Source organism: Syngnathus leptorhynchus, chromosome 4 (genome assembly GCF_054491065.1).
Source record: "Syngnathus leptorhynchus isolate UIUO chromosome 4, UIUO_Slep, whole genome shotgun sequence".
Classification (NCBI taxonomy): Eukaryota; Metazoa; Chordata; class Actinopteri; order Syngnathiformes; family Syngnathidae; genus Syngnathus; species Syngnathus leptorhynchus.
The window spans coordinates 11705883-11730884 of NC_141198.1; the positions used below are offsets into that span (position 1 = coordinate 11705883).

A 25002-nucleotide genomic window follows, 5' to 3' on the forward strand; every position below is an offset into this window, starting at 1 on the left:
AGGACTCTGCCATTGTACAGCATGGACAAACAAGTGAACAAAAATAAAAAATATTTATTTTCTCTCTTTGTTTTTTTTTTGTTTTGTTTTTCTTTCAAATATCTAAAAGCTGGAAGGGAGAAAAAAACAGGTGCTAGTAGTATAATAAATTCCAAAAAACACTTTAATAAGAACATCAAAAAGACTAATTTCCAACATTCACTTAAGGTTTTATTCTTTTTTTTTTGTTTTGTAATTTTTCTTACAGTTTTGTCTTCAGAGATATAAACATTGTTTAGCTTTTCTGTTTGTGTTAAACTATGATACATTGGGAGTAGAAACGAGCGACTAGAATTGGCTGCACAACAGCGAAGGAGCTCCCATGACAATGTTGACCAAACATTCCCCCCCCACCCCTTCCTTCCAGGTCTCTCTCTCTCATGGTAAAGGAGTATGAACTGGAGCCTATTATTTCCTCTCAATATGCCTTCTGGATTCTATCTCCTCTCTGTACGTGTACACATACACACAAACATGAGCAGTCTCTCTCATATAATAATAATAATAATAATAATAATAACAATAAGTCCTTTTCAAAGAATAACTCATGTAAAAGTATGTAGTGTCTTGTGGTTTTCTTACAAAAAATGAGGAAGAGAAAAGGTGAGAATCCAGTGAAGTTTGGCCGTGTTGGTGGAGGCGGCAGGGGAGTGGATAGGAGAGGGAATTCGATTTAAAAAACACAAAAACAAAAAAAACACAGGAGCCATTAGCTCGTCCCCCCTTCCCGTGCTGCGTACAGCGATCGTAAAGTCTGCACTACTTTGTTGCTAAGTTTGTGGTTGCTGGTCAAGGAAATCTTTTTGTAAATGACGTCCGACTCCTTGATAGTGTCCACCCAAGGCACCAGTTTGCGGCCGTCGCGCTTTTTGGCCTCAGCCCATGGCCCCGAGTAGGAGCCAGCCATCCAATGGATGGCGTAGCCATTGGGAGTCTTGTGGACCACGCGGGCAATCTGCGGCCGATCCTTGTACTTGGGGCAGCACAGAGCGATCACGTCCATCACGTCCACCGTCTCGCTCATTCGGCCCGGATCCGACGGGTCGCCCGATCGTCTCGACTTCCGGGAAGACTATAGGGGAGGGGTTAAGAGGACAGCGATTACACAGTTAAGGAACGTTATGATTGTGGCAGAGAGAATAGAAAATGGAAAAAAAAATTAGCCTAAACTGCAGACTTTCGGCAGACAACCACCAGCAGCCACAGGGAAACAAGGCAGTTTTGACAAATGAAACACCAATCAATCAACCAACCAACCAACCAACCAACCAACCAACCAATCAATAAATAATTAACCCCGCAGCTAGTGAATTGGCCGTCCACACAATAGTCATAACTAGATGACTAAATTTGGCAGTCCTACCGAATGTGAGGAATCCAACTTCCAACTGGAATGCAGCATTAGACTTTTAACATTAAGTTTGGGAAAACGACTTGCCCACGTTTGCATTTGTTAAGTATTACAACCATTTAGCAAGATAAGGTTATCATACTAAGATGAACGATGCGGTGATGAATTACTCGAGAAATGCTTCTTTTTTTTTTTTTTTTAATATACATTTCTTGAATTGTAGTGGTTTTGGACAAAGGAGGAATCAGCCAGACAGTGATCAAGTATTTCTCCATCAGTCTCACCCCTGGAATCCGCTCGTCACTGTCGCTGTAGTCGTCATCTGTCTCCGGCCCTGCCTGATTGCGCGGACTGGGTCCCAACAAGGGTCCCGAGCCTCCCAGCAGGGCATTTATGGCTTTGTTTCGGATGTTGGCGCTTGCCGACGCTTCTCCTTCTTCGTCTTCCTCGTCTGGGTCCAGATGTTCCATCAGAACCTTAAACTACAACCAGAACAAATGTCAAAAGCCCTTTCAAGACAATGTGGAAGCAATTATTTTATTTGAGTTAATATTTGGACGTAATCTTTTTAATACAAGGGTCACTTCTTCTCTAGGAAAGCTTTATTAAAAAAGCTTTATATATTTTTTTAAAAAAAAAACCTTTGTCCAGTTCAAAGAAAAATGTTTTACCTACCATTCTCGTATTGATTTTTAGTGACTTCTCACATAGCAAACTTGTGCAACCAATTTTAGACTTTGTCGAGCAGACTTTACCCCAAATGAGGGGTTTTCCCCTATTGATTATCGTATGATAGACTTTTTATCCAATTTATTACATTCTAACACAGTTTTACTCTATATAGTACATCTAGCTGCATCTACAGAATATTTTTATAATGGAGAATTATTTTACTTAATATTGTGATGAATCAATTGATGGGATATCAACGAAGAGGTGCATTGTGCAGGTATTACTTTTGTCAACTTGGGATCACTATCTTCATGTTCTAGTGCAATATCTTTAAATTGGAGTGCCTATGGCTTTGAAGGGAAAAGCTGGTACAACCTGTTGTGTAAGATGCCACAGAGTCACACTTTTAAGTGAAAGTCAATTACTTCCATCATCACTTACGTCGAGGTACTGCTTGACAATACGCCGTTTGACATCTTCTGTTAGCGTGGCGCGCGCCATGTTGTTGGCGATGAAGTCAAGGGTTTGTCGTGGGTGGAAGTAAATGTTGACTTTTCGGTTCACTGCCTTGTCGTACACCTTAGCTGACTCCGTTGGGGAGTACTTTTGGATTTTACTGTGGGAAGAGCAAGCAGACAGGAAGCGTTACAAACAACAGCACATGTTTAATATCAGAACTGGCAGAAGAAGTCTTGTAGTGCATACCCGTCTGAGAATCCATACTGATTCTTCAGATGCTGTTTGAGCACCAGCAGCAATAGGATGCCTTGAACAGAGTTGGCAAAGTCCAAGAGGCTAGCGGGATTGTCGGGGAGACGCCTCATGACTCGTTCTGTATCGTCCACGTTCAAATCGTCGAGGTCTGATTCGGACTCAGTGTTGTCTGAGTCAGCGACTGGTTTTCTGGGCTTTTTTGGCATCTGCACCACGTCGTCGTCTTCGCTGTTGTGCCCCTTGTTGCTCCCAGGGGAGATGCAGTTCATTCTTTCCTCATCATCCTCCCCGTCTGATGTGCTCTTCCACTCCTTCACCTTCACCTTTTCTTTCCGCCTTGGCTCTTTTAACAGAAGCTGAACAGAGGAAAAAAAAAAACCCACATGAGCACAATGTGATCATCATTACCAGTTGTGCTCATTCGGTGGAACCTTCAAAGTTCAACACAATTCTTCACAATATTTTCGGGCCCTAGTTTCAATTTTGCCATCACTGGTACTGAAGCAAATGCAAAGACTCAACAAGTTTTGTTGGACAGTTGTGGCAGATAATTTTGGATGGACTCAAATTGTATCACTTTTGGACGTTCCACTGTATGTTTTTGTCCACCATATTTGGCCTAGCTTGATTACCTCTGTAAAGGTCTGAAGAAGATTGCTACCAGAAACTGACAGGCAGATGTCTATGTGGTGCATGATAAAGAGAGGTTCCTCCTGGCTCTGGTACGGGAAGTAGGCTAGGTTGTCCGCTATGAACAGCAACATGTTGACCTCAGTCTTCTGCACAATGAAAAGGAGATAAGCTGACTTTAAAAAAAAAAAAATCACAATGCTTGGCTTTAAGCTCCCAGGTTGCCAATACTCACGGCGCTGTCATCAAAAAGATTCAGCAGCGAGATGAGGAAGGCCCTCCGGTGTTGCCGGTTGGTGCGGATCATGGTGAAAAGATGGGAGCAGAGCGCCGAGTGGGTCTCGTCCTGCCTGAAACCTCGAATGATGGTCTTCCGAGACATCTCGATGGACTGCTGCAGGTTGAATGACATCTTCATCCCAGCCACAGCCTTCATCTGTACAGGAGAGAGTCAGGAGAAATGAAAAGAATCAATTAAAAAGTATGTCAATGTTGAATGGGAACTTGTGAATTGAAATGAATGACCGTCAGGCCAACTCACATGGATAAAACCTGTGTACTTCTTGTCGATTTCTACCAGTTGCTGATCGGCTTTGTTCCTCATGGTGGGCTCCGGGTCGGTTCCCATTGCAATCAAGTACGGCACACACTGACGCACAAATAGGATGAAATGTGTTCTTCACTTCTGTCTTTCAATATTAGTTTGACAATGGGGACCAAATCATTATAAGTGGCTTACCTGCACCGGATGGATGAGTCCCTGGTTCAGTGTGAGTGCGATGACGTTGAGCGCAAAGTGTCGTACACTGGACTGCGAGTGGAAGAAGGCCTCCAAAACCTGCTTCAGGTACAGTTGCATAATGGAGCTGCTCATCCCTGAGGAGATATCTCCCATCTCCTTCAGATCCTCCTGTTTAGAAAGCTTTTTCCCTGCAAAGACACATTTCTCCCATGAGACAATCGAGCTCTGAGATAGCGCATGAAGCTTTTCATTGGGTTGTGGAACGTACATTCTCGATCAGCTTCCTGCATCCTTGTGTCTTCCTCCTGGAGGTATGTTTGGAGGTTTTTGAGGATGTTGATTTTGAGGTTGATGGATGAGGTACTGTCAGCTAGGATGCCGTTGTACAAGGCCTTCACTTCAGGCACAAACATTTGGCTGGGATGCATGATCATGAGGAAGCCTGAAAGATGCGAGCAACAACATTTTGAGATGACAGGTTCAACGCTCCTTGAACTTGAATACCACAGCAAAGCTCTTTTATTGCAATTGGTTCAGTAAAAATGTCAATATCTTCAAACACTTCCATAAAGTACAAGTGGAACTGACTGACAAAAAAGATTTGGAATTTTCTTCCATGTAACATTTTAGATTTCTGAGATGGTGAATTTGGGGGATTTGTTTCCTGCAAGTTATTTAAAAAAATGATGCACCTGCAGTGGAGTTCAGTCTGGAACAAACACAACAGTCCGGAATGTGGCGCAGTCTACCACTAACCTAAACTAATGCAGTCGGGAAATCAGAATTCCAGAAAAGATTTACATGAAAAAGATATCTAAGGCATGAATGTAAAACAAACTGCAGTAAATGAGAGTGCCTGCTTGCTGTTTATAACCTCAAAAGATGGCTTTAGCACTTACCTAAGCCATTGATAGCTTTGGTCTTAACTTTCTCGTCTTCATGCTTAGTGAAGTATAGAAGAAGCTCCAGAACCTTATCCTTGATAATGATCTGTAGCACACAAAAAGGTAAATTTTTATGTCACCACGTTGTGTAAACCAATTAGGTGAAACAATGGTGGGGCAAATTCGGATTGATACTATATGGACAAATGTATTTAGAGATGTGAGCATTCCACTGTCTGGAGGTAGAAATAGAGGACAATATAAACATTTGGGCTACTTGATGACAAGTTACAGACCGAATCAATACCTAAATTACAATCATAATATGTTTGTGTATTTTCTGTGCTGTCAATCTGAAATGATGTCCTGTTTCTGAACAATGGTAATTAAAAAATGTTTATTAAAAAAGAAATTGGATTTCTCGAGGAACTGGGGAAAAAAAGGAGATGAATACATGATTAAAACAATGCTTAATTACAGCACTGAAATGAACCCTTGACATATTTGGGGCTATGGGGAAAAAGCCAGAAAAAAAAAAAAGAGCAAGCATGGGCAGAACACAAAAAAAGGCTGATTTCATCAACACAATATATAGAGTGTGTTGTTGCTATTTTGATCATCCATGGAGTGACAGTGTGTGGGTTGGTGGAAGCGTCACTCGGGTCCATGGTGAAAATAGCTCCACTAGGGTGTGTGATCAGGCTCTTTCTAAAGTTCTTCGTCTTTGGGGTATTTCGACAAAACTACATGACAGAGGAATCAAGCTAGCTGGGAACAGTTTAAAAGCAGTATAAATACCTTAGATGGGCCCTTGAACTCCTCCAGGTCAAAATCAAAGTGTCGACTCAGAGCACCCACAGTGAACAACGCTCGCAGTATTACAGGCTTGTTTGCTGCCAACGTTGTGCTGTTCGGATCCTCTTGATGCTGGCTTTTCAGCCTATTAAGTGTACCTGCAGGTAAAAGGAAGAAGGCAGCAATGGTGAGCCAAGAAGTGCAATAAAAGAGACATTTTACACATGGAGAAATGTCTATCTCACTATAGAATTTGTTGAAGCAGGCCCAGGCAAACTTGTAGTTGTGTGTCACTTTGTTGACAACAGCGCCTAAACAGCTGACACAGTTCTGCACCACCTACAGCAAAGTGGAACATAGTTATAGTACACATTTCCATAGACCAGTGACTCCCAACCACTGTGCCACAATTATCAAATTGGACTAGCTGTCTCAATGACCATGGGGTTACCGTGCTGATAGGCCTGGAAACTCCCCTGACCGGGACGAGACACCAGACCCAACTTTGCAGATGACCTTTTGGCAACTATCAAACCAACTACGCAGTGCCACAGGCTGTTCTCCACTCTATGTCAGTGCATTCAGGCAGCAATTTATGCAAAAGGAGACCCAAGTCAAGTGTTGAGTCCATAGAAAAGAACATCCTTTTCAAAAGCAGAACATCCTTTTTGATTGGTCTAATTTGAGATACTTATTTTCTAAGACAATTCATTTGAGTTTTTCATTATTTGTAGATTACAATAAACAAAATCTTGAAATATTTCTTGATGAGTAATGACGCTCTATAAAATAACAGTTTCGATTTCTCAAATGCGAGACAAAAAGTATTGATTGAACCTTTCACAATATTCAAACATGTGTATGTAAACTCTGCAGCCGGGCTTAACAAAGGTTTGAAAATACTGAGCATTAATGTGGAGCCTCCTTCACGTACAGTCATGCCATATTTGAAGATGAGCTTCATGAGGTCCTCTTCTATGGTGGCAAGGAACGTCTCGCTGGGGTGCTCCATAAGAGGCACAACCAGCTCCAACATCTTTGCCACATTGCAAATGACCATGAAGTCATTGGCAGTCTAAAAAAACAAAGAAAAACAAGAGGATTTAGGTTTAACAGCAATCAAAGCAAGCTAATACGCAGAGAACGTATTGAGACGTTTGGATACTTACATTACACTTGGTGGTTAGGTAAGGCTGCATAGTCATGGCGTGTTTGACCATGAGTTGGGCCCTGATCTTACTGAACAGGTACAAGGTAGTGATGCAGGCCACTAAGCGGGTGGAGTTCACACCCCTGCTCTCTACATAAGAAAGACAAAATAATGACATTCATTCCCTACAAGTATATCAAGGTTAAACCCCTTGAAATTGGTCAAAGTTCAAATTTGACCGACACTTCAGGTGAGACTTAGATCAGTGTTGGTTTTGGCAAGCTGTTTTTAGGCTTCGCCTTTTTTGACAGAGCTGCTTTACGATTATATTTTAATCATCTCTCCATGTTTTGGTTTCGGTCAAAGAAAAGGCATTTAGTCTAGTTCAGTGATGACCAATCTTTTTGAAACCGAGAGCTACTTCATCGGAATTGATTAATGTGAGTTTGATTCTGAAATAAATAGCAATAGTTCTACTGCAAAGTTGCATGTTTTAGACACTCACCAGCCAAAATCCTGGGAATGTTCACAATCCAACAGTAGCTGACACACAAACTCATGAATTGATGTTAAGCACAAAAAGTTTGCTTGCAGCTCATTTTCCACAGTAGTAATGTGGAAAAACGTGTCGAAGATATTGAATGAATTGGTTGTGTGGGTTTTATTGATGTGTGTTGCGTTAAGTCAATATCATCTGGATAAGTAAAGATTGAATCAATGTACAAGCATAATTAGCATTCTTACCTGCGAGAGACTCTTCGTATTTTAAGATGTGCTCCACCAGATTGTCCACCAGCTGAACGCAGGCCTTTTTGGCAGGTTTATACGCCGCGTCTTCCTCGGATTTGAGAAGCTAACCCCAAAGGGAAAGCACGGCGTCATGCTTAAAAATTAAAAACGGCTTTGTAACCTGCCAGGGTCTTGCCACAACACTTACATTGGAAAGAAGCTGCTCAAACCAGTCATAGCCGGTGTCACGACAGGCCGCAACCACATCGGTGATGTTGAGAATTTTTCTGGTCATGGTCTCCTTGTCGTGAGCCGGCGTAGGAGTGAACCATAACTTCTGGAATGTCTCATTCACCAATTTCTAGAAAGAAAAGACATCAAATGTGAAAATTTTTCAAAGCATGTTCACAACCCAATGCAATGAAGTAAGCATACCTTGATTCCTTCCTCATCATTGACTCTGCGAATCATTCTGACGCACATCTCTGTGATTTTACTGAAGGTGGGCTGCTCTAAACAGATGTCTCTCAGGATCTTAATCACTCGCTTCCTAACACTGATACCAGTGTCCTGTAGAAAGGAATGAAATTATAAAACACCACCTGAAGTATTTTTTTAAACAGGAGGGGAAATCAGATGCTGTTATAACAAAGTGGTGTTGGAGCATGTTTCAAACACTAGGAGGCAGTGTAGGACTGCAATGGAGGGTGAACTCCACGTGAACCCGATTGACTTCCATGACAACAGAAATAACAATATCAATGTAACGCTTCCAGATCCTGGAAAGAGAGATCTTAAGAGCGTGCATTTGAGGAAAAAAAAGAAAATTCATTCCGCTATGATAATGATTGTTCAGTTTTTTTCTATGGGTGCCACATATTTCTGCCTTTCAAAAAAGGGTGCGGGGTGGTAGTAATATAATTCGACTGTACCACACAAGCTATTGAAGTAAAGGGGATTCTTATTTTATGACAATCCTGACAACGTTATGAATAGTGCACAGCTTATTATGCTGTCAGTTAGCCAGCTACAATTATATGATATAATCTACAATTAGCAATTCATTGTTTTAAAATGGTTAATAATTCATTTCAAATATAATAAATATATAATAATAAAACAAATGAGTATTTTACATTTTAATTTTTATCATTTTAATTTTAACCTCATCTATGAATGAAATTAATGAAACTCAAACGTGGCCCACAATAACACGTTTACACACAATATGGATCGAGTTAAATCTTACCAGGATCCTCTCTATGAGCATGTCATAGTACTGCTCGGTGAGCTGCGGTCTGCTAAGCACAAACTTTCCCAGCAGCTCCACGGCTGCCTCTCTCACACTTGTGGAATTGTCCATCAATCGGCCGTGAACTCCGCGCTGCATGTCGGACTGTACGTGCAGAGAAAGTTGTGTCAGTTTACGACATGACAAGGGAAGGAAAGTCAAGTGGTAGTCTTCAACAGGGACATCGACAAGTACCCTCGCCAGGATGCTGGGGTCTACAGCCACCACCTCTGACAGACACTTCATGGCTTTAGTCCTCACAGCTATGGCACTTTCTCCAAGGACTCGCAATATCTTAATTAAAACAAAACAAACAAACAATAAGATACAATAACGCTACTTTGATGTTTTATTTTATTCCACTAAGTATGGGTTACGAGTCCAAAATTCTCAAGACACTTTAGCTTAGTAAGCATATTTTTGTGAAGTGTAAGATGGATAAGGAAAACCTGTTAAGAACTGAGTCAAAAAATAACATTTCTAGCAAAACCTGAATGCCACTATGTGACGGTCTCCCTCAGCAAACGCCTTCCTAGCTCCTCTCCATGTATCATTATCGTGGTGAGTAGTTTTATATTATTTTATACTATTCTGTGATTATTTTTTTATGGGTATGCCAATTAGGAATATAAAACTGTCACATAAAATAATACTGCCTAATACTCAATTAAGTTTTTTTTATGACAGGGCGACTGAATCTAGTCAACCAAGTTGCTGCGAACAATTATCCACTTTGATCAAATACAACTTTTTTCACTAGCAATGAAGTGGTAGGCAGGGTAGGAGTTTTCAATAATTACCTGTGTTAAATAAATATCAAAGCTTTGTGCAAACGGCCTCATGGAGGCCAAATAACGCACAATCAGACAGGAATCCTCGTAGTCCACAGTGTCAGAATTCATCCTTAGAGAGAGGAGCAGAAGATGTTGAAAGACTGACTCGCAGCAAAAAAAACAACAATCACATCACACAAGTGCGAAGAAATGTAGGCTTACTTTAGTGTGGCGAAATGAGCTGGCGTGGTTTTGATGATGTTGCGTAGGAACTTCTTGCGCTTCTCAGCACGCTGCATGATCTCACCCGTGGTCTCCATCTCCTTGGCGTGTTGTGGCCCATCTGAGGAGTCATCCTCCTTTGGGTTCTGATTCCGCATGGACTTCTCCGCCTCTGTTGTGGCGTCCCGGAACCACTGGGCGATGTAGAACTTTCTTGCAAACTAGAAAGCAGTTTGCCTTAATTTCTTATCCGTTTAGAAACTACAGTCCATCCAGAAATTATCCTCTCATACATTAAGCTTCACTGAGGCCATCTTTGGTTCTGCTTAAAACTCACCACGAGGGAGGCATCTGTATCGGCGTTGTCTTCCAAATAGTCCAGTAGAGCCTTTTGCAGTTGTTGGGTTTCATCACTACCCTGAGACTGTAGAAACATCACAGGGATAAATATTCAGCACGTTTCAGTACATTTAACAGCTATAGAGTTGTTGAACCTGTTGTAGAATACGATCAATCGACCGCTGGTCCATCTTGCTAGTGACGGCGTCCTTCCTCAGGCGGGCGGCCACTGTACCGAGGTAGTCAAGAGATGCCACTCGGAGTGCCATCTCTGTCTGCTTGTTGCTGAACTGGTGTACCTGGTGAAAATCAAACACATTTTGTTGGCTTGTGCAGCATACAGAAAGTAGAAAGTAGTAGAAAGACACTAAACTACAAACAAACACAGGAGAAATTTATTTAACAAACAAACAAGCCGGATCACACTAACCAGGAGTCTGCCGAGCAGACTGAGTAGCAGCTCGGCGGCGGGCCACTCTGGTTTGTTAACCGTCGAGAGGAGGTCCTGGACAAAGTTCTCAAACAGCGGCCGGTAATCTTCCTCTCCTTGCTTACTACCGCATCTGAGGACAAAAACGGGAAATATACGGTAAGACCAGAAATGGAAGGTGAGCGAAGATCAAACAAGCAGGCTTAAAATGACAGCTCGGATCGCTGGCTACTGCTGACTGCAATTTACTTTCCATTGTTTTCTTAAGAAAACGAATCTCTCCCCGTCTTTTGCTTCATGTTACTTGCCATTTTGACAAAGGTTTCATGAACGTGATAAATAGGAACAAAATTAGGATAATCGTTTATTTATTTTACTTTCAATTATATTCTTTTTTTAAAATTTTCCATCCAGCATTACTGAAAAGACGGTGTTTTACTTTGGATGATGCACTGTAATCTTGAATAGTAAAATACGTATTCTGACCAAAAATATGGAAATGGAGTTGTTTACTTTTTGAGGAAAACAGAAAGGAAGTTCTGCGCTGTTCGCATTGCCGTCTCATACGAGTTGGTAATCAACACATCTTGGTCCACCTGAAAATAGATCAAATGAAATAAAGTAAACAACAGCAAGAGCAGCTGCGCTTCTGCAGCTGCCATGCGTTTTACTACGTATACAACCTGCAGGAGCATGTGTAATTATTTTTCCTACCATGCTGTCATGCTCCTCGAAAATGTCTTTGTCGTTGGGTAGGTGGACCACACACTGAATGAGCTGCAACACCAAGGCAGTCACCATTTGGATGTACATGGGTTCTCCATCCTGGTCCGAGCTGTTCAACCTTGAGAAAGTATATACATATAAAGTATAGGATGAGTGTCGCAGCCTCACATTAAAAGCAGGGCCTCCTCTCATTGTATCTTTTCATACCGGAAATTTCTGAGGGAGCGTTTGCTGGTGGGCAGCCTGGCCAGTGACGTGAAGATCTCCTCCAGAATGAGCTGCCGGTGCTTCTCGTAACGCGAGAACACCTGAAAAAGAAAATGTTTTAAGTGTGGTGTTTTGACACTTCTGGTAGGAAATTTTGAGTGTTGGTTTAGCGTAAACCGCAGAACACTCACCGCTGTAACCAGTTTAATAGCGCACAGCTGCAGCTCACTGACATTTTCAACAAAGAATGGCGTGATTCCCATTGAAGAAACCTGGAGAGGGGGGGTAACAAAAACGCAGAAAAAATTGCTTCGAGTGTGAGGAACCAGCAGGAACTGAATGAAGACAGTTGCAAAGTTGCCCTGACAACGCACGCACGCGCACACACAAAAATTGATCTCAATCTTTTTACCTGGAGGATGGTGGTGTCAGTGAGCAGCTGGATCTCGAGGAGCTCAGAGATGTTGCTTACGACGTCACACACTTTGTTGTAGAGCATGATGATGACACGCTGTTTGTGTGTGGAGCATTTGGCACGCTTCGCCTTGGAGCTTAACAAGATACCTAGATGAATGATTGGATGGATGGATGGAGAGTGATAGGTAGATGAACAGATAGATATAACCAATTGATTAGATAAATAGATAAGCTAGATATGATTGCTCTCCCCAGACAGCATCATTAAATGGTATAATGATCAGACAACAGTACAATCCTCACCCCCATGCGGGTCCACCCTGTAGACCGGGTCGTACTGAGGATAGAGCGTGTTCTGGAGATGGTACTTTGTATACTGCAGCACCCGCTCAATGACGTCCTCGATATACACGGCCTTCGGCATGTGCGCTGATGTCATGATGTTCAGGGCCGTGAGGCAGGCGTCAGCTGACTTGGTCACTCGCTCCATGATGAGGTCCCTCCAGAGCCTCTCTTCATCCTCTGCATCGTGGTCCTGACGTTACAAAGAGAAATTGATTCTTTTTTTTCTTACCTCAAGAACATAAGTGAAAGGTCGAAACTGTCTGTCAATAAAAGTCATCGTCTAATTGGCCCAGCATCAGAGGGGCAGGGCTGTGCCTCATTTGCACGAGACAAGACCACTCCGTCAAAACAAGCTTGAAGAAAGGCTTGAAACAATACGTATAAACTTTGCCTAAGGCTGCACAATTAATCAAACATAAGTCGTGATGATTTTGGTGGCTACTAAATTAAATGCATTAAATTGTTTAATTAAAACGTTTGATCGTCTGCAACATTTATATTTGGAATGCATTGACAAAAAAATTGTTCTGTTGATCATTTTGGCCATAATTATGCAGCCGTAACCTAACCACCTGTTATTTTCTTACTTGTCTATTCATCTATTTGTGCGATGCCCAGTTTGAGACAATGCGGGCAGTGGGGACTCACATGGTTGATCATGGTAGAGAGCTTGGATCCATCCTGGATATTCTTTTCTAGTATGTTGAGCAACTTCACCAGCTTGTCTGATGGGATCTAAAAAGAAACACAAGGAATATAAGAATCTGATTTACCAAAGAAAGTAGCTGAAATGAACTAAGGATATGACTACCCTGCCGGTGATGCCCATGGCTTTGATTTTGGCAGATTCGCTGCCCAGCTCGTTTAATTGGTGTTTCCCAAGTAGCAATTCCTGAGGTATCTCATCATCGTCTGCTGCTGGACACAACCCACATAGTGAGTGCACATCAAAAAGGAGGTTCAACAGATTGCGCTTTGACGTTTTACCCATGGTGGTGAAATCAACATCCTCCAGGTTCTCCAAGATGTTGTCGATGCTGTTTGAGAACCTTTTGAACGTGGATGAGTCCATCAGTTCCTCTTGCGTGAGCTTAGGTTCGTACGCTTTCCGCTTCTTCTGCTTCTCCTTCATCTTCAATTTCCTGGCAACTGATCGAGGAGAATTATTATTTGGTTGCATTCGCCAAGACAAAACGTGCCAAGCCAAAAGAGCGTGAAAAACGTGACACTTGTAAAAACAGACCATCGCTCATGCTGGGAGGAGGCGAATCATCTTCGGACGAGTCCCGGTAACGGCTGCCTGAGCCTCGCCGGCCTTCTTTGACACTACTTCTCCGGTGTTCGCCCGAGAGCCGTCGTTCTCTTTCCTCAAAGTCCCATGCCCTGTCTTTGTCCCGACGATGACGCTTCCTAGCGGCTGTGAAAATTCAAGAACATGTACCCTTAAGACACATGGGTGGATTACACTACAGAACATTTTTGTGCCGCAAGTGGGACTTGCACGGATGCGTGCCACTCGTCGAGTGTAATTCAGTGGCTTGCCCATGAGGTGAGCGAAAATACAACGGATGTTTGAATGAGTACTTGTTTTTTTCCTTGACACTTTGGGTGAGTAATAGCCGCCTTGTTCCAACCGCTAGCTTCTACCTGTGTCCTCAAGGCAACAAGAGCACACTCACCTTTGGTCTCCCTTTGGAGAAGACAGAAGCGCCCATAGTGTGACAAGTGAATGTTAAGTGTGTAGTCTGAAGAATATCAGAGACACTTGGTAAGTGTCAGCAAAAAATGCACAATTTTCTCATTTAATAAAGGGAATGGCCTACCCGTAGACTAATTAAGGTAAAGTGCCGATAAGAGGGGCAGCCATTGTTTGAGCAAACAGAGTAAACCTCTAAAAGACAAATAGCTACTATGCTTTCACTGAACAAGAATCCAAATAGTTGACTCACATTCTCCATTTGCATCGTCATCCGAGCTGACCTCAGCGTATTTGGGCTTCTCGTTGGTCGTACTCCTTTTCCTCTTGTTCATTTTGACTCGTTCGCAAAGGGGCATGGTCGACTCAATCTCCGCGAGCAACTCTGGCGGCAGTTCCTTCAAAATGGCCGGATCCATGCCGCCTGGACAGAAGACAAGATCTCATTAAAGGCGGGACAGGATCAGTTGACAGATTCGTAGTGGTTGGCGCTTTTCTTACTTTTGCCATATTTTCCCGGGGAGAACCGGTTCTTCCCGGTCCTACTGTGACGCATGATTCTTTGGATCTGGTCCACCGAAAGCTTTTTCAAAACCACCACAGGCCTTGGCCTTTTTTCAAAGTCCTGCACCAAACCCAGCCGCTCCAATTTCACCTTTGGCTGGCCCCACATGGGACTTTCAGGTGGAGCGCCACAATGCATGTCACGTTTAATCTGAAAGAAGAGAAAGCAGTTAGTTATGCTCTCCATGCCAATTCTTCTTAAAAACAAAAGCTCAGTTTGGATTTTGAATACAAACATATGAAATGGTACAGTGTCAATTAGAGCTGTGCAATATAAAGACGTATATCGATCTATTGTACGATGCAATCATCTGTCGTCTGTATTCTTAGATGCATCTAGTCTCTTGCTGTACTTAGTAACAGTCGGTACACATAATGGATAGCTACTTGAAGCACTGTTGAACTTATTTCAAATTGCATTCTTTGAAAAGTCGTACCACAAAGGAATGTTATTCATTGGTAATTGGATAATTGTTTCATTTTACCTTCAGCAATCTACAATGCCATTAAAAAATATATTTCTCTATCTATTCTCTAAAGATTGTGTCCATATTGCACAGCTGTAACATCAATGGTGCACACTGATGAACTAAGCAACTCATGTTAGTTTTCACTATAGCCTAGTGACAAATACTTAGATGAATACTTCATTCCAAATGAGAAATAGTAGAGATTTAGGGCCCACAGGCCACAGGTTCTCCACTTGATAACTGGGAAACTGGAGGAGTATTTTTTTTTCCAGATTTGTGCCTTTTTGCTCAACTATATAGACTGGATGCTCAATTTCATTAAGAACACAAAAATTCTACTTTGGAAATGGTTTAAGGCGAATTAATGTGTTAAAATAACCCCCAATACAAACCAAACGATTATACATGAGAACACTAATGCGAAAACAAGGGAGAGCGGTGGCATGATTTCGTGAGATTGCAGGCAGTGACAACTGAATGATTGGTAGCTACTGCTGTTTGGGTCGATCCAGATCACCTTAGGGATCTGGAAGTTCTTCAGTGCGTCACTTTGTCCTCCCAGGAGGTGAGCGGGGAAAGAATCTGGAAGCTTAGCGCCAGATGGCGCGGCAGCCGGCTTGAGACCGTCTTGCCTATGGCTGCTACGACCAGGCTCTCCGACAGAGGACGCCCGAAAGCCGGATCTATCTCGGTCACTTCTCAAACGGGTATCGCCGGTTTCGCTTCGATGCCTCCTATCTTTGTCAGATTCTCTGTCCCTGTCCCGTCCGTGTTCCCCTCGGCCCGACGACTTGGGCATCTCCGCCCGCCTGTCTGAAGACTTGTCATCGTGTCTGTGTTTGGACGACTCCCGAATGTCTCTTCTGCCATCATGTTTATCAACCCTGTTCTTGATGACCTCTGGTCGTCCGTCCGGTTTCAAACGCAAGGCAGTGTCAGAACCTTCTACGGCAGCGGGCCCGCAAGCAGGTTCTTCGGGCCAGCGTTGGGCCTCTAGGGCCGGGACAGGGGCAGCCAGACAGGGATCAAGCTGGCCGTCAGCTCTCCCTGCCTGCTGGAGGTCGATGCTCACCATGAGGGGGGGACGACTGGCACCGTTGCCTGCTGCCGTGGCCTCTTGCGGGGTCAGTTTGCCAGCATTGCCCCCTCCTGCAGGTCCGCTTCCTGGGGCCCCAGTGGGACCACCGGGTCCCCCGGCACCTGGCTCCAAGGGAAAAGAGTCTTGTCTCCTCTTTTTCAGTGGCTTGTCTGTTTAAAAAAAAAAAAAAAATCCAACAAACAATATAGATTTTATGTTTCTATTTAACAAACCAAAAAAAACTTCCTGACGGCCTGTGTACCTTTATCTTGGACTTCCTTAGAACACTTCTCGCTTGCCGCCTCTCGCTCTATCCGCTCGATTTCAGCCAGGGCGTCGAGCTCCACCTCATCATAAGGGGAACTAGGAGGCTGGAAACCAGCGGCACCCCCGGCCAGCTGGTGACGGGCTCCCAGGTTCTGCTGGAGAACAGGCACCTGCTGGAAGCCCAGTTCCGCCTCCATATTGTCGGAGTTGTGGTCCATGCCTGGCACAGTGTCACCTGAAAGATCAGGCATTGATTACTTTGCTCATTTATTGAATATTGTCGATACTCAGTGTGCGTTTGCCTACCTGATGGATCGGACTCATTCGACTTGACTCGGGACAACTTGAGCGTGAGTTTGGTGGAGTCCTTGTTTGGCGAGCTGACAATGTCATACATGTCTTTCTCTTCTTTCACAGCGGGAATCTTCCTGCGTTGCTGAAGATGCTGTTTCTGGTCGAGTCCCCCCTCCCTCGGCGACGGCGCATACGGAGGTGGCGACTGCAGAATCAGCGGAGGACGGGAACCCGCTGTGAGGCAGTAGAACAAAAGAAAAAAACTAAGTGAAGCCCACGCCAACTGAATAAACACATGAATCCCATGTGAAAGCAATGTTGGTCTTAAAAAACCCCAATTCATTACGTTTGGGTGTCCCTTCACCCGCTGCTGGGGAGCAGCCGGACTGCGGCGACCTCAGAGGGAACGACGGATTTCTCAAGGCGGAGTCCCCCTCCTGAATAAAACACACAGGGCAAATTTAAAAAGTTTGTGTACAGATAGTTGCATGTCATGTCCTTCGCACTTACCAAGTCGATCATTTTTTTTTATCTACCTATTTCTGTGAGTAAGCCCTTCTGCACTTGCGACCCACTATAACATAACGGTGGGACAAGTTAACATTAAAAACAGAGTTTCTCCGCCCATAATTGCTTCTTAGACCTTAGTAATTGCCCGCGTGTTGATTTTTCAATCCCCTTTAGCAACTTTTTCGCAAAGACTTTTTCTTTCAGGTTCATTCAGAAAAATCCATTGGGACTGAGAAGTTGATTGTACCTCACTACCGAGCCGGTGCACGATGTTCAAGTAGTCGTCAGTGCCATGCCTGTCTGGGTGATGGTTGGCAGCATTGATACCTGATACCTTGCCTTCGTGGATGTTTCGTATACTTCCCGGAACCATTGGACTGGCCACAGATACTTTGAGAAAGCAAACACATCACATGATTGTGTTGTAAAATCCTCAAAAGATACTTTATGCTTCAGCCTAAAAGAATTTGAATAGGTCTAATGACTTCACACATGGAATTGATTTTATTTGAGCACAGTATCAGAGTAGCGACTGCCATTTAAGTTTGAAGTAGGCAGCCTGTGATCGTGTTGTCTCTCGCTTAACTTCCCTTTGCTTGTGTGAAATAACAACTAACATTAAACGAAATTGTAAGTTTTTTCATGGTGCTATTTGTTACCTTATAGAACAGTGAATTTTTTTCATTTTTGTTATAATGAATTTGAAAATATGGTGAATTTGCATCGATTGTCCACACTAAACTACGGTAACAGTCTGACAGTGCACTATGTGCCAACTTTGAAATAAAAGCCTAACCAATAATGACATGGACAATGGCTTGTTAGGCTTTTATTTTGGTGCTTGCGTTGGGTAGCATGATACCCAGCCTTGGTTTATATAAATTTTTGCTATTACGAAAAGGCGATTTTTTAAATCACAAAAAAATGGAGGAACTTGTGGTTGATGATGACTCACCTTGCTGTATCTGTTGATGTTGGTTGTAGCTGGGTGGTTGTTGGTGGGGGTACTGCTGGATGTAACCAGGGGCGGGGCTCTGGGGTGTGTATGGACTGGGAACTGGACTGTTTTGCTGGCCCAAGTATCTACTACTAGAACCAGTCTGGGGGGGCACAAAACGACTAAAAGGGGAAAAGGAAAAGAGGGCAAATATGAGCAAGAGCACTAATTGCACATTACAGAGAAATTGTACTTTTTACAGATTATTGATCGCCATGGTGTAATTATTGATTTGTATACAGATAAAAACTCTTGAATCTTGAATATTTGGAAGTGCCTGCCTACCAATGGAGTAAACATGAAAAGTACAAAAAACATGGCCAGTGTTTGATGCAGATGACAGTCGCGAATATGACAATAAAGGTTTAGAATTTAATCAATGTTAATGATCCGCTGTAAAGTCAAAACAAATCTGTGTTTCATTTTGATGATTTGTATTCCATTTCAACTGGATGATGATCACCTACCTTGAAGGATTGGGAGAAATTGCCGCCGGCTGGAAATTTGTCGACTGGGCCGGACTATGCATGGAATTTTGGGTGATCTTGTACTGTTGTACCATCGGCTGCTGCAAAACATCTGCTCAAGGAAAGATGAGAAATCATTGAGACGCTAAACCTTGAGTTTACAATTCCATTGAAAAGTGATGTGGTTTGAGCAGCGTACTTTTTTCCCTGAAGATGCCAGGGTTTCTGGCCAGCATGGTCTGCAGCAGCAGTGGCGCGTCTCCCTCGGGCTCATCGCTTCCCAGGTTGTCCTTTAGCTCTCTGCAATAACACATAACAAAAGGTGCAGCTACTTTGAAGACTTGGATGCTTATGGGCTTATCAAATACACCAAACAGATATATGACACATTAAAGGAGCTAAACAGGCAGGAATGATATTCGGCGCTCTTCCAATTTGGCACCAGCTAATGCTAACGTTAGCGCTCAACCGTCTGGAACAGCACTCTCTCATGGACCACACTGGAAAACCAAAATCAACACTTTCGACGGGTTGGAAACCACTTCCAGCGCCCCACTTTTTAATTGCTTAAAAGATTTAGACTCATGTCGAGCGAGAATGGTCATTTTGGTCTGAAAAAGTCATAAATCCAGCTGATCGTGGCTTCAGCTCATTGATGACCCTAATAAGGATGGCAACTAAGATTATTTAAGAGGCCTACATAATGGACAGATTATTTGTCGTGTCCACTTACATGTGCTCTGTGGAAACCTGGTTGAGGCCATGGGCAAGCTGGGAAGCTAGGTTTTCGTCACGGCAACCCAATAGACAGGTGACCTCCTCTGCGATCCTCCCATTGTACAGGAGGCTCTTAGTGGTGGTGGCGGGGAGGGGGGACGGAAGGGGAAGCTGGTTCAACACTGGAACAAGACACGAAGGAAGTAAGCTGACAAGTGCTCATCAAAAGGACATTCATCAACTGTGTAGTAAGGCAAGGAATATTCGGCGTCACTCACAGTCTGTCAGGCTAGCGATCCCAGCAAGAGTGGTGATGGGAACATGAGGCATATCCCCATTCATGCTTGAGGTGAGGGTGGGGGGGAGTGTGTTGATACACAGGTAGATTGGGGGGGCCGATGGATGACACCTGTCCTCACATCTCCTGACACCTGAGGGAGGAAATTAAGATTTAAAATGTTTAGATATGGAGTGAGTCACCAACGTCATGTACAGCAGAACAACTAGTTGAATCTAATTGATCAAAGGATTGAGTTTGTACTTTTTCTTTGGCGTTTTGTGACACCTAATTGTTAAGCAGAGGCAATTTGAGCAAGGTGTCAAGAAAAGAACGCAAGACTAGAATGTACACAAGGGGTCACTGCCGTGGTGCCCACAAGGAGGTTGGCTCACCAGTGAGGTACCAGTCTATTTCATAAATTCTTTTTGTCAAATTATTAGCCATTCACACTTATTGGTAGCCAAAAAGTAACTCCCACTTTCAAAAAGGTTGGCAAACCCAAATCCTGTGTTTACAAATGATGTGACATAAACGGCCACCATTATGCATCATTCACGTCTGTAAATGAGTTCCACTCCCGTCCTGCTCCCGTTCAGAAATGATTCCCACACCCATATCGCTCCCATTTTGGAGGTACATTAAATAAAGTTGCATTTTACCATTACTGAACAGTTTGTCTTCTCCTTTCGCATTCCAACAGAATAATCCACTCCCGTCTGCTTTTTATCCTGTTCCGTCGCAATCCCATTATTAAAGGTAAGGTTGACTCCCATCCCATGGGAATCCCCCCTACATTGTGACAACAATAATTCAGAGCCGGTGACACTGTAAATTGGTTGAAGAAGTCCTTGACATTCCAATTTGTCTTTGTCGGTATGTCATGTTTTCCGCTCAGTTTCCAAAAACAGATTATCCTGTACATACATATCATGTTAAGTACACATGCATTCCCACGGGTATTATGAAATTAACTACTTATTGCGCACATTTTATTGCGTTAAATCCTTGATCCACCATGTAAGTTTACAGTTAAATGGGTAAAAAGTAGCAATCCTATCCAAACAGTGGCAATTTTATTGCTCTTTTGGAGTAATGGAGTGATGAAACATACAGTACTTACAGAAACAGTTTGCAAAAAATGACTGCGTTCATGAATAATCACAAGAATCAATTAGCATTAACTATTGCCACCATACCTTGTCGAAGAATGCTGTGCCGTCGCAGGTAGACACAGTGACATTTCAGATGAAAACAAATCTTCCTATGATCTGTTAAAAAAAATAAACATTGCACTTTAAAGGGGTTTGAGTTTACGAAAGAGTCCCGTTCTGACAGCATCAATGTAAACCGAATTTGCGCACAGGTCCGAACGCGCCAGTCTATCACTAACTAGGACTGAAGAATGAATCAAATTAATATTGAGATAGGGAAAATCAAAAAGTTATCTATTTCAGTTGATCTTTTGGGATACACTATATTTCTTTGGTTTATGTTATCTAGTTCAGTTTCTGGCTGAAGCAGGGCAGTCAATTTTTCTTTTTTAATATTGAACTGAATGTTTGTGGAAACATGAAAAGTTGACGCGATAAAGCCACAGATGTGTCAGCATTATTCTTATCTGACTTAGGACTGACTGACTGTATGCATGTATGTATAACAAATCTGGAAATGTTTATTGTAAAACAGATTCATTTATTGTTTGTTAAAAATGTATAGGCAGAGGACCTTGGAAAAAATTATTGCATAATAAATCGCTATTATATTATCAAAGGAGGAAAATTCAGAATAATTACATTAAACATTAGTATGAAAAACACTTCTCACCTATTTACCATAATGGAACCTTGAAAAGCCATATCTCAGGGCCATTGTAAACTGAGGACCCTCACACCACGTAATCTTACTTGAGCAATCCATCTATGCATAATTAACAGGATTACTCTTTAGTTGTGTAAAAAAAAAAAAAAAAAAAAAACTTTTGACACATATATGTTCCTTTTTTTAAACACTTGGTGATGTAAAATAGTGCAATAAATGAAGTTGACTTCCTTTAATAGTTAACATTGGCAGAACCAAAGGGTAAATAATTTTACTTAGTCATGATACAGAATTCATTTTATTTTTAGACTTGGGTGACAGATAAATTAAAAAGGCCTAAATCGACTTCCTAAAACATGTCACTTAATCTGGGGTGATTTAGTTTGCTTTCACTCCATATTTTGCTACAACTGCATAACAGTTAAACAGTACCAACTTTGTTTAGAGGGGTGCATAGAGGAGGGGTGATTCATTGTACTAAACAGAATGACGCAAAACACGCCCGTGAGCCACTCTTAAGGTTTTGAATAAAATGCAATTTCCTGTTAAAAAAAAGAAGAAATCAAACAGTGTTTCGAGAGGAAGAAATCGAACAGTGTTTCGACCTTGAAGCTTCTGCTAGATCAGTATACGTACAATGTAAATAACGCAAGTATCCGAACGACTTGCAATCAAATGCAACAAGTACGACAAACAACAAACATACTGTGATTGCAATTGTTATGTGACCGAGTCGACGCTCACAAAAAAAGGCAAGAGTTAGAAAAAGCGAGCAACGGACGAAGAATGAGGGTAGGGGAGCTGTTGTAAACACCAACTCGTAGTAGCACGTCTGTGGGGTTCTCCCACTCGGAGCTCGACGTGTGGGCCAAAGATGACAGCTGGGAGACTGACAGGCGAGGAGGCGGCACAAAGAAGAGCAGATGCACAGTGAATGGTGGGCTGTCGTCAATATCACCGGACCACACGCGTAATATTACTACTATTAATAATTCCATGAGATTTAATTGGCATACGTTGAATTGATAACGCCAAATTAGACAGTCATTGTCAGGTATATGTAAGCTTCAAGTTCGTACTTCGACGAAGTTGTTGACTAAAGCCAGAAGCCCGAGATCGCCGCGATCACTTAAGCGGTGGAAAAAAGCTCACTCCGCGGGTCGGCTGGGTTGGTTTGTCCGGTAAGGCTAACGGTGACTAGCTTTGGATGTTATGAAGTTGGCAAAATATTAAAACGCTGGAGTCGAGAGCGGGGTATGGGAGCAAAACGACGAAGGTAAAATGTGTGTCGTGTTTCGGGGGGGGGGGGAAACAGCGAGGTTGTTTGCGTACGCTGCGGGAACAGGTCCGCGGGCTTCGACGAGTGACATCCAGCTTCGAGGCCGTGCGCCTGGGCAAGAGCGAAAACACACCTAGCTAGTTGGCGCGGCTAACCCCGCTAGCATCCATCTCCTTCCCGGTCGGCGATTAACGACGCCGTGGGTGGCCCCCCTCTCGAATACAACTGTTATGGTTAATAAGTGCAGAATTGGTCAAAACTGGACTGCACATAGGTGAGTGTATTTACCTTCGGATGAGGCGCCCAAAGGGAGGGGAATGTTTTCGCTTGGATTTGTGTCCGTATCTCTAGCTCCCCCTTTCTTCTCCTCCAGAAGAAAACTCGGATTGGCTCTGCCGAGCTAGCCCCGTTCGAGCTAGGTGGCTAGCTCGCTAGCTATCAACAATAATCCGGGGTCGGGCTCGGTTCGCTTCTTCTTCCGTCACACAACTCGCGACCGAATTATTTGCACGTTTATCAGGAAGGCGAACGTCCTTTCTTCGGCGTCGCGGTTGACTTGTGCGATGAGCTCGAGCCACTTGTTTTTTTTTCCGAGCGTAAAAAGGAGAAATGTTGCGATTTGTTGCGATCGGCCGAAAGAGGCTCTCCTCCTCTCGTAGAACAAAATGCCGACCGGAAGTGCCGCCGTCTGACTTGAGCAAAGCTCTCACGAGTGACTCCCTCCATCGGCGCCAAAACGAAATGCCACGCAACGGGACTCTTCGATACGCTAGAGGGCGATGCAGGACAACATTATAAACCCACAGTTATGTTTATGAAGTCACACTTTGAATCCACTTCTACATTTTCTTATTTAATTGGATATAATTCTATGCAGATAGTATTCATTCAAAATAGATCTGCTTTTGGTTTCTTATCTACAAGTATAGTTTTTCAATTCACAGCTGTTTTATTTGATAAAGCAAAAATGTTCTATGCAAGCACAAATCTCTATGGAATATTGGTTTCAAAATAAGTCATTTTAACCTTTTCTTTCTTTTATTCATGATAAACAAGTTTCTTAAAAATACCATATACCTCCGTCAATTTCGAATTGATACAAAAGTGTTTGGAGCACTCTCGTGTTTGTATGCTTGTGAAAAAATAGAAGAAGCTCAATCTCCAAAAGACACATCAGCAGATCAATCCAGAACAAGTATGTGGGATCTCACTGTACATATTAACAACACGAGCTTTTTTTTTTTTTTTCTTCCTTTATTTTACTGAAACATTATGTATAAACACTACAGTTACAAACACTGTACGTTCTGTGGACGCAAAGAAACAAACTATTCAATTAATTTGTCTCTGTACAAGATTTGTTAACTGGATTTGTAACAGAATCATCAAGTAACCTTACGCGATTTCACTTCAGTTAACATCCACATTTATCTATGTAAAACAATCCTCTACAACAGGCTTTCTCAAACATTCCTGTCAACTAAACCGAGTAAAATATTTCATGGACATACTATACATGAATTATAAACGTTTTTTTCTTCTTTTTTTTTTTAAAGCCCTTTTGTCATTTGGCATCAATAAAACAAATTTACAGCATTTTTTTTCACCCTTAAAATATATGACCCAAGACCCATTTGGGACCTCTGACCCACAGTTTGGGAAACACAGCTCTGTCAACTCATTTGGCTAAGTAAGATTTAATTACTTACAAAATCTATTAATTTCAGTTAACCAAAAAATTCATAGTGATGAAAAAAGTAATTTTATCAGTATTTTAGATATATTACAATAGAATTTTCTTCTTGAAAAATGTGTACAAATGGAATCAGAAACAAAGCGGTCTACATTCGTAATTGCTTTAAAAAATATATGTATTTTAAATATTGGGATTTGGTGATGACAATTTTGAGGATTCAATATTTGGCTTAGAATATTTGGTTATTATTTTGGATTTTCTGATTGGTTTTTTAATGTAAAAAAAGATTCAATTTGTTATGGGTGTCATCTAAATCTATCATCATTTTACATCTGTTGAAATAATTAAGAAAATGACTCATGGAGTTTCATGAATTCTACTATGGAATTGCTGACAATATAAATCAGAGAGAA

General features: G+C 42.4%; 1 protein-coding gene across 3 annotated transcripts; it reads right to left on the bottom strand.

Moving 5' to 3' along the window:
* Window positions 1-188: 188 nt before the first annotated feature.
* On the bottom strand, window positions 189-23608 carry nipbla (NIPBL cohesin loading factor a). 3 transcript variants are annotated; one of them, XM_085910853.1, is made up of 48 exons: window positions 23182-23608; window positions 20993-21064; window positions 19795-19947; window positions 19533-19698; window positions 18999-19099; window positions 18800-18911; window positions 18291-18454; window positions 17583-17725; window positions 17172-17262; window positions 16838-17059; window positions 16527-16766; window positions 15704-16434; window positions 14654-14867; window positions 14406-14576; window positions 13700-13873; window positions 13444-13605; window positions 13268-13374; window positions 13105-13191; window positions 12415-12646; window positions 12107-12258; window positions 11886-11966; window positions 11695-11795; window positions 11476-11605; window positions 11275-11357; window positions 10762-10894; window positions 10487-10630; window positions 10330-10416; window positions 9993-10213; window positions 9798-9900; window positions 9193-9291; window positions 8956-9102; window positions 8142-8276; window positions 7915-8067; window positions 7722-7830; window positions 6997-7127; window positions 6762-6902; window positions 6073-6166; window positions 5831-5985; window positions 5048-5138; window positions 4417-4590; window positions 4146-4336; window positions 3948-4055; window positions 3642-3842; window positions 3409-3555; window positions 2768-3132; window positions 2504-2678; window positions 1675-1872; window positions 189-1111 (listed from the first exon to the last, which is right to left on the bottom strand). In XM_085910853.1, exons 3-48 carry the CDS (start codon window positions 19856-19858, stop codon window positions 749-751), a joined length of 7593 nt encoding a protein of 2530 aa, XP_085766979.1. In that variant the 5' UTR covers window positions 19859-19947; window positions 20993-21064; window positions 23182-23608; the 3' UTR covers window positions 189-748. The 3 variants fall into 3 exon arrangements, with proteins under 3 accessions (XP_085766979.1, XP_085766981.1, XP_085766980.1); XM_085910855.1 differs by having other exon boundaries at window positions 13268-13371; window positions 23182-23607; XM_085910854.1 differs by lacking the exon at window positions 23182-23608 and adding an exon at window positions 23027-23061.
* Between the last annotated feature and the right edge of the window lie 1394 nt (window positions 23609-25002).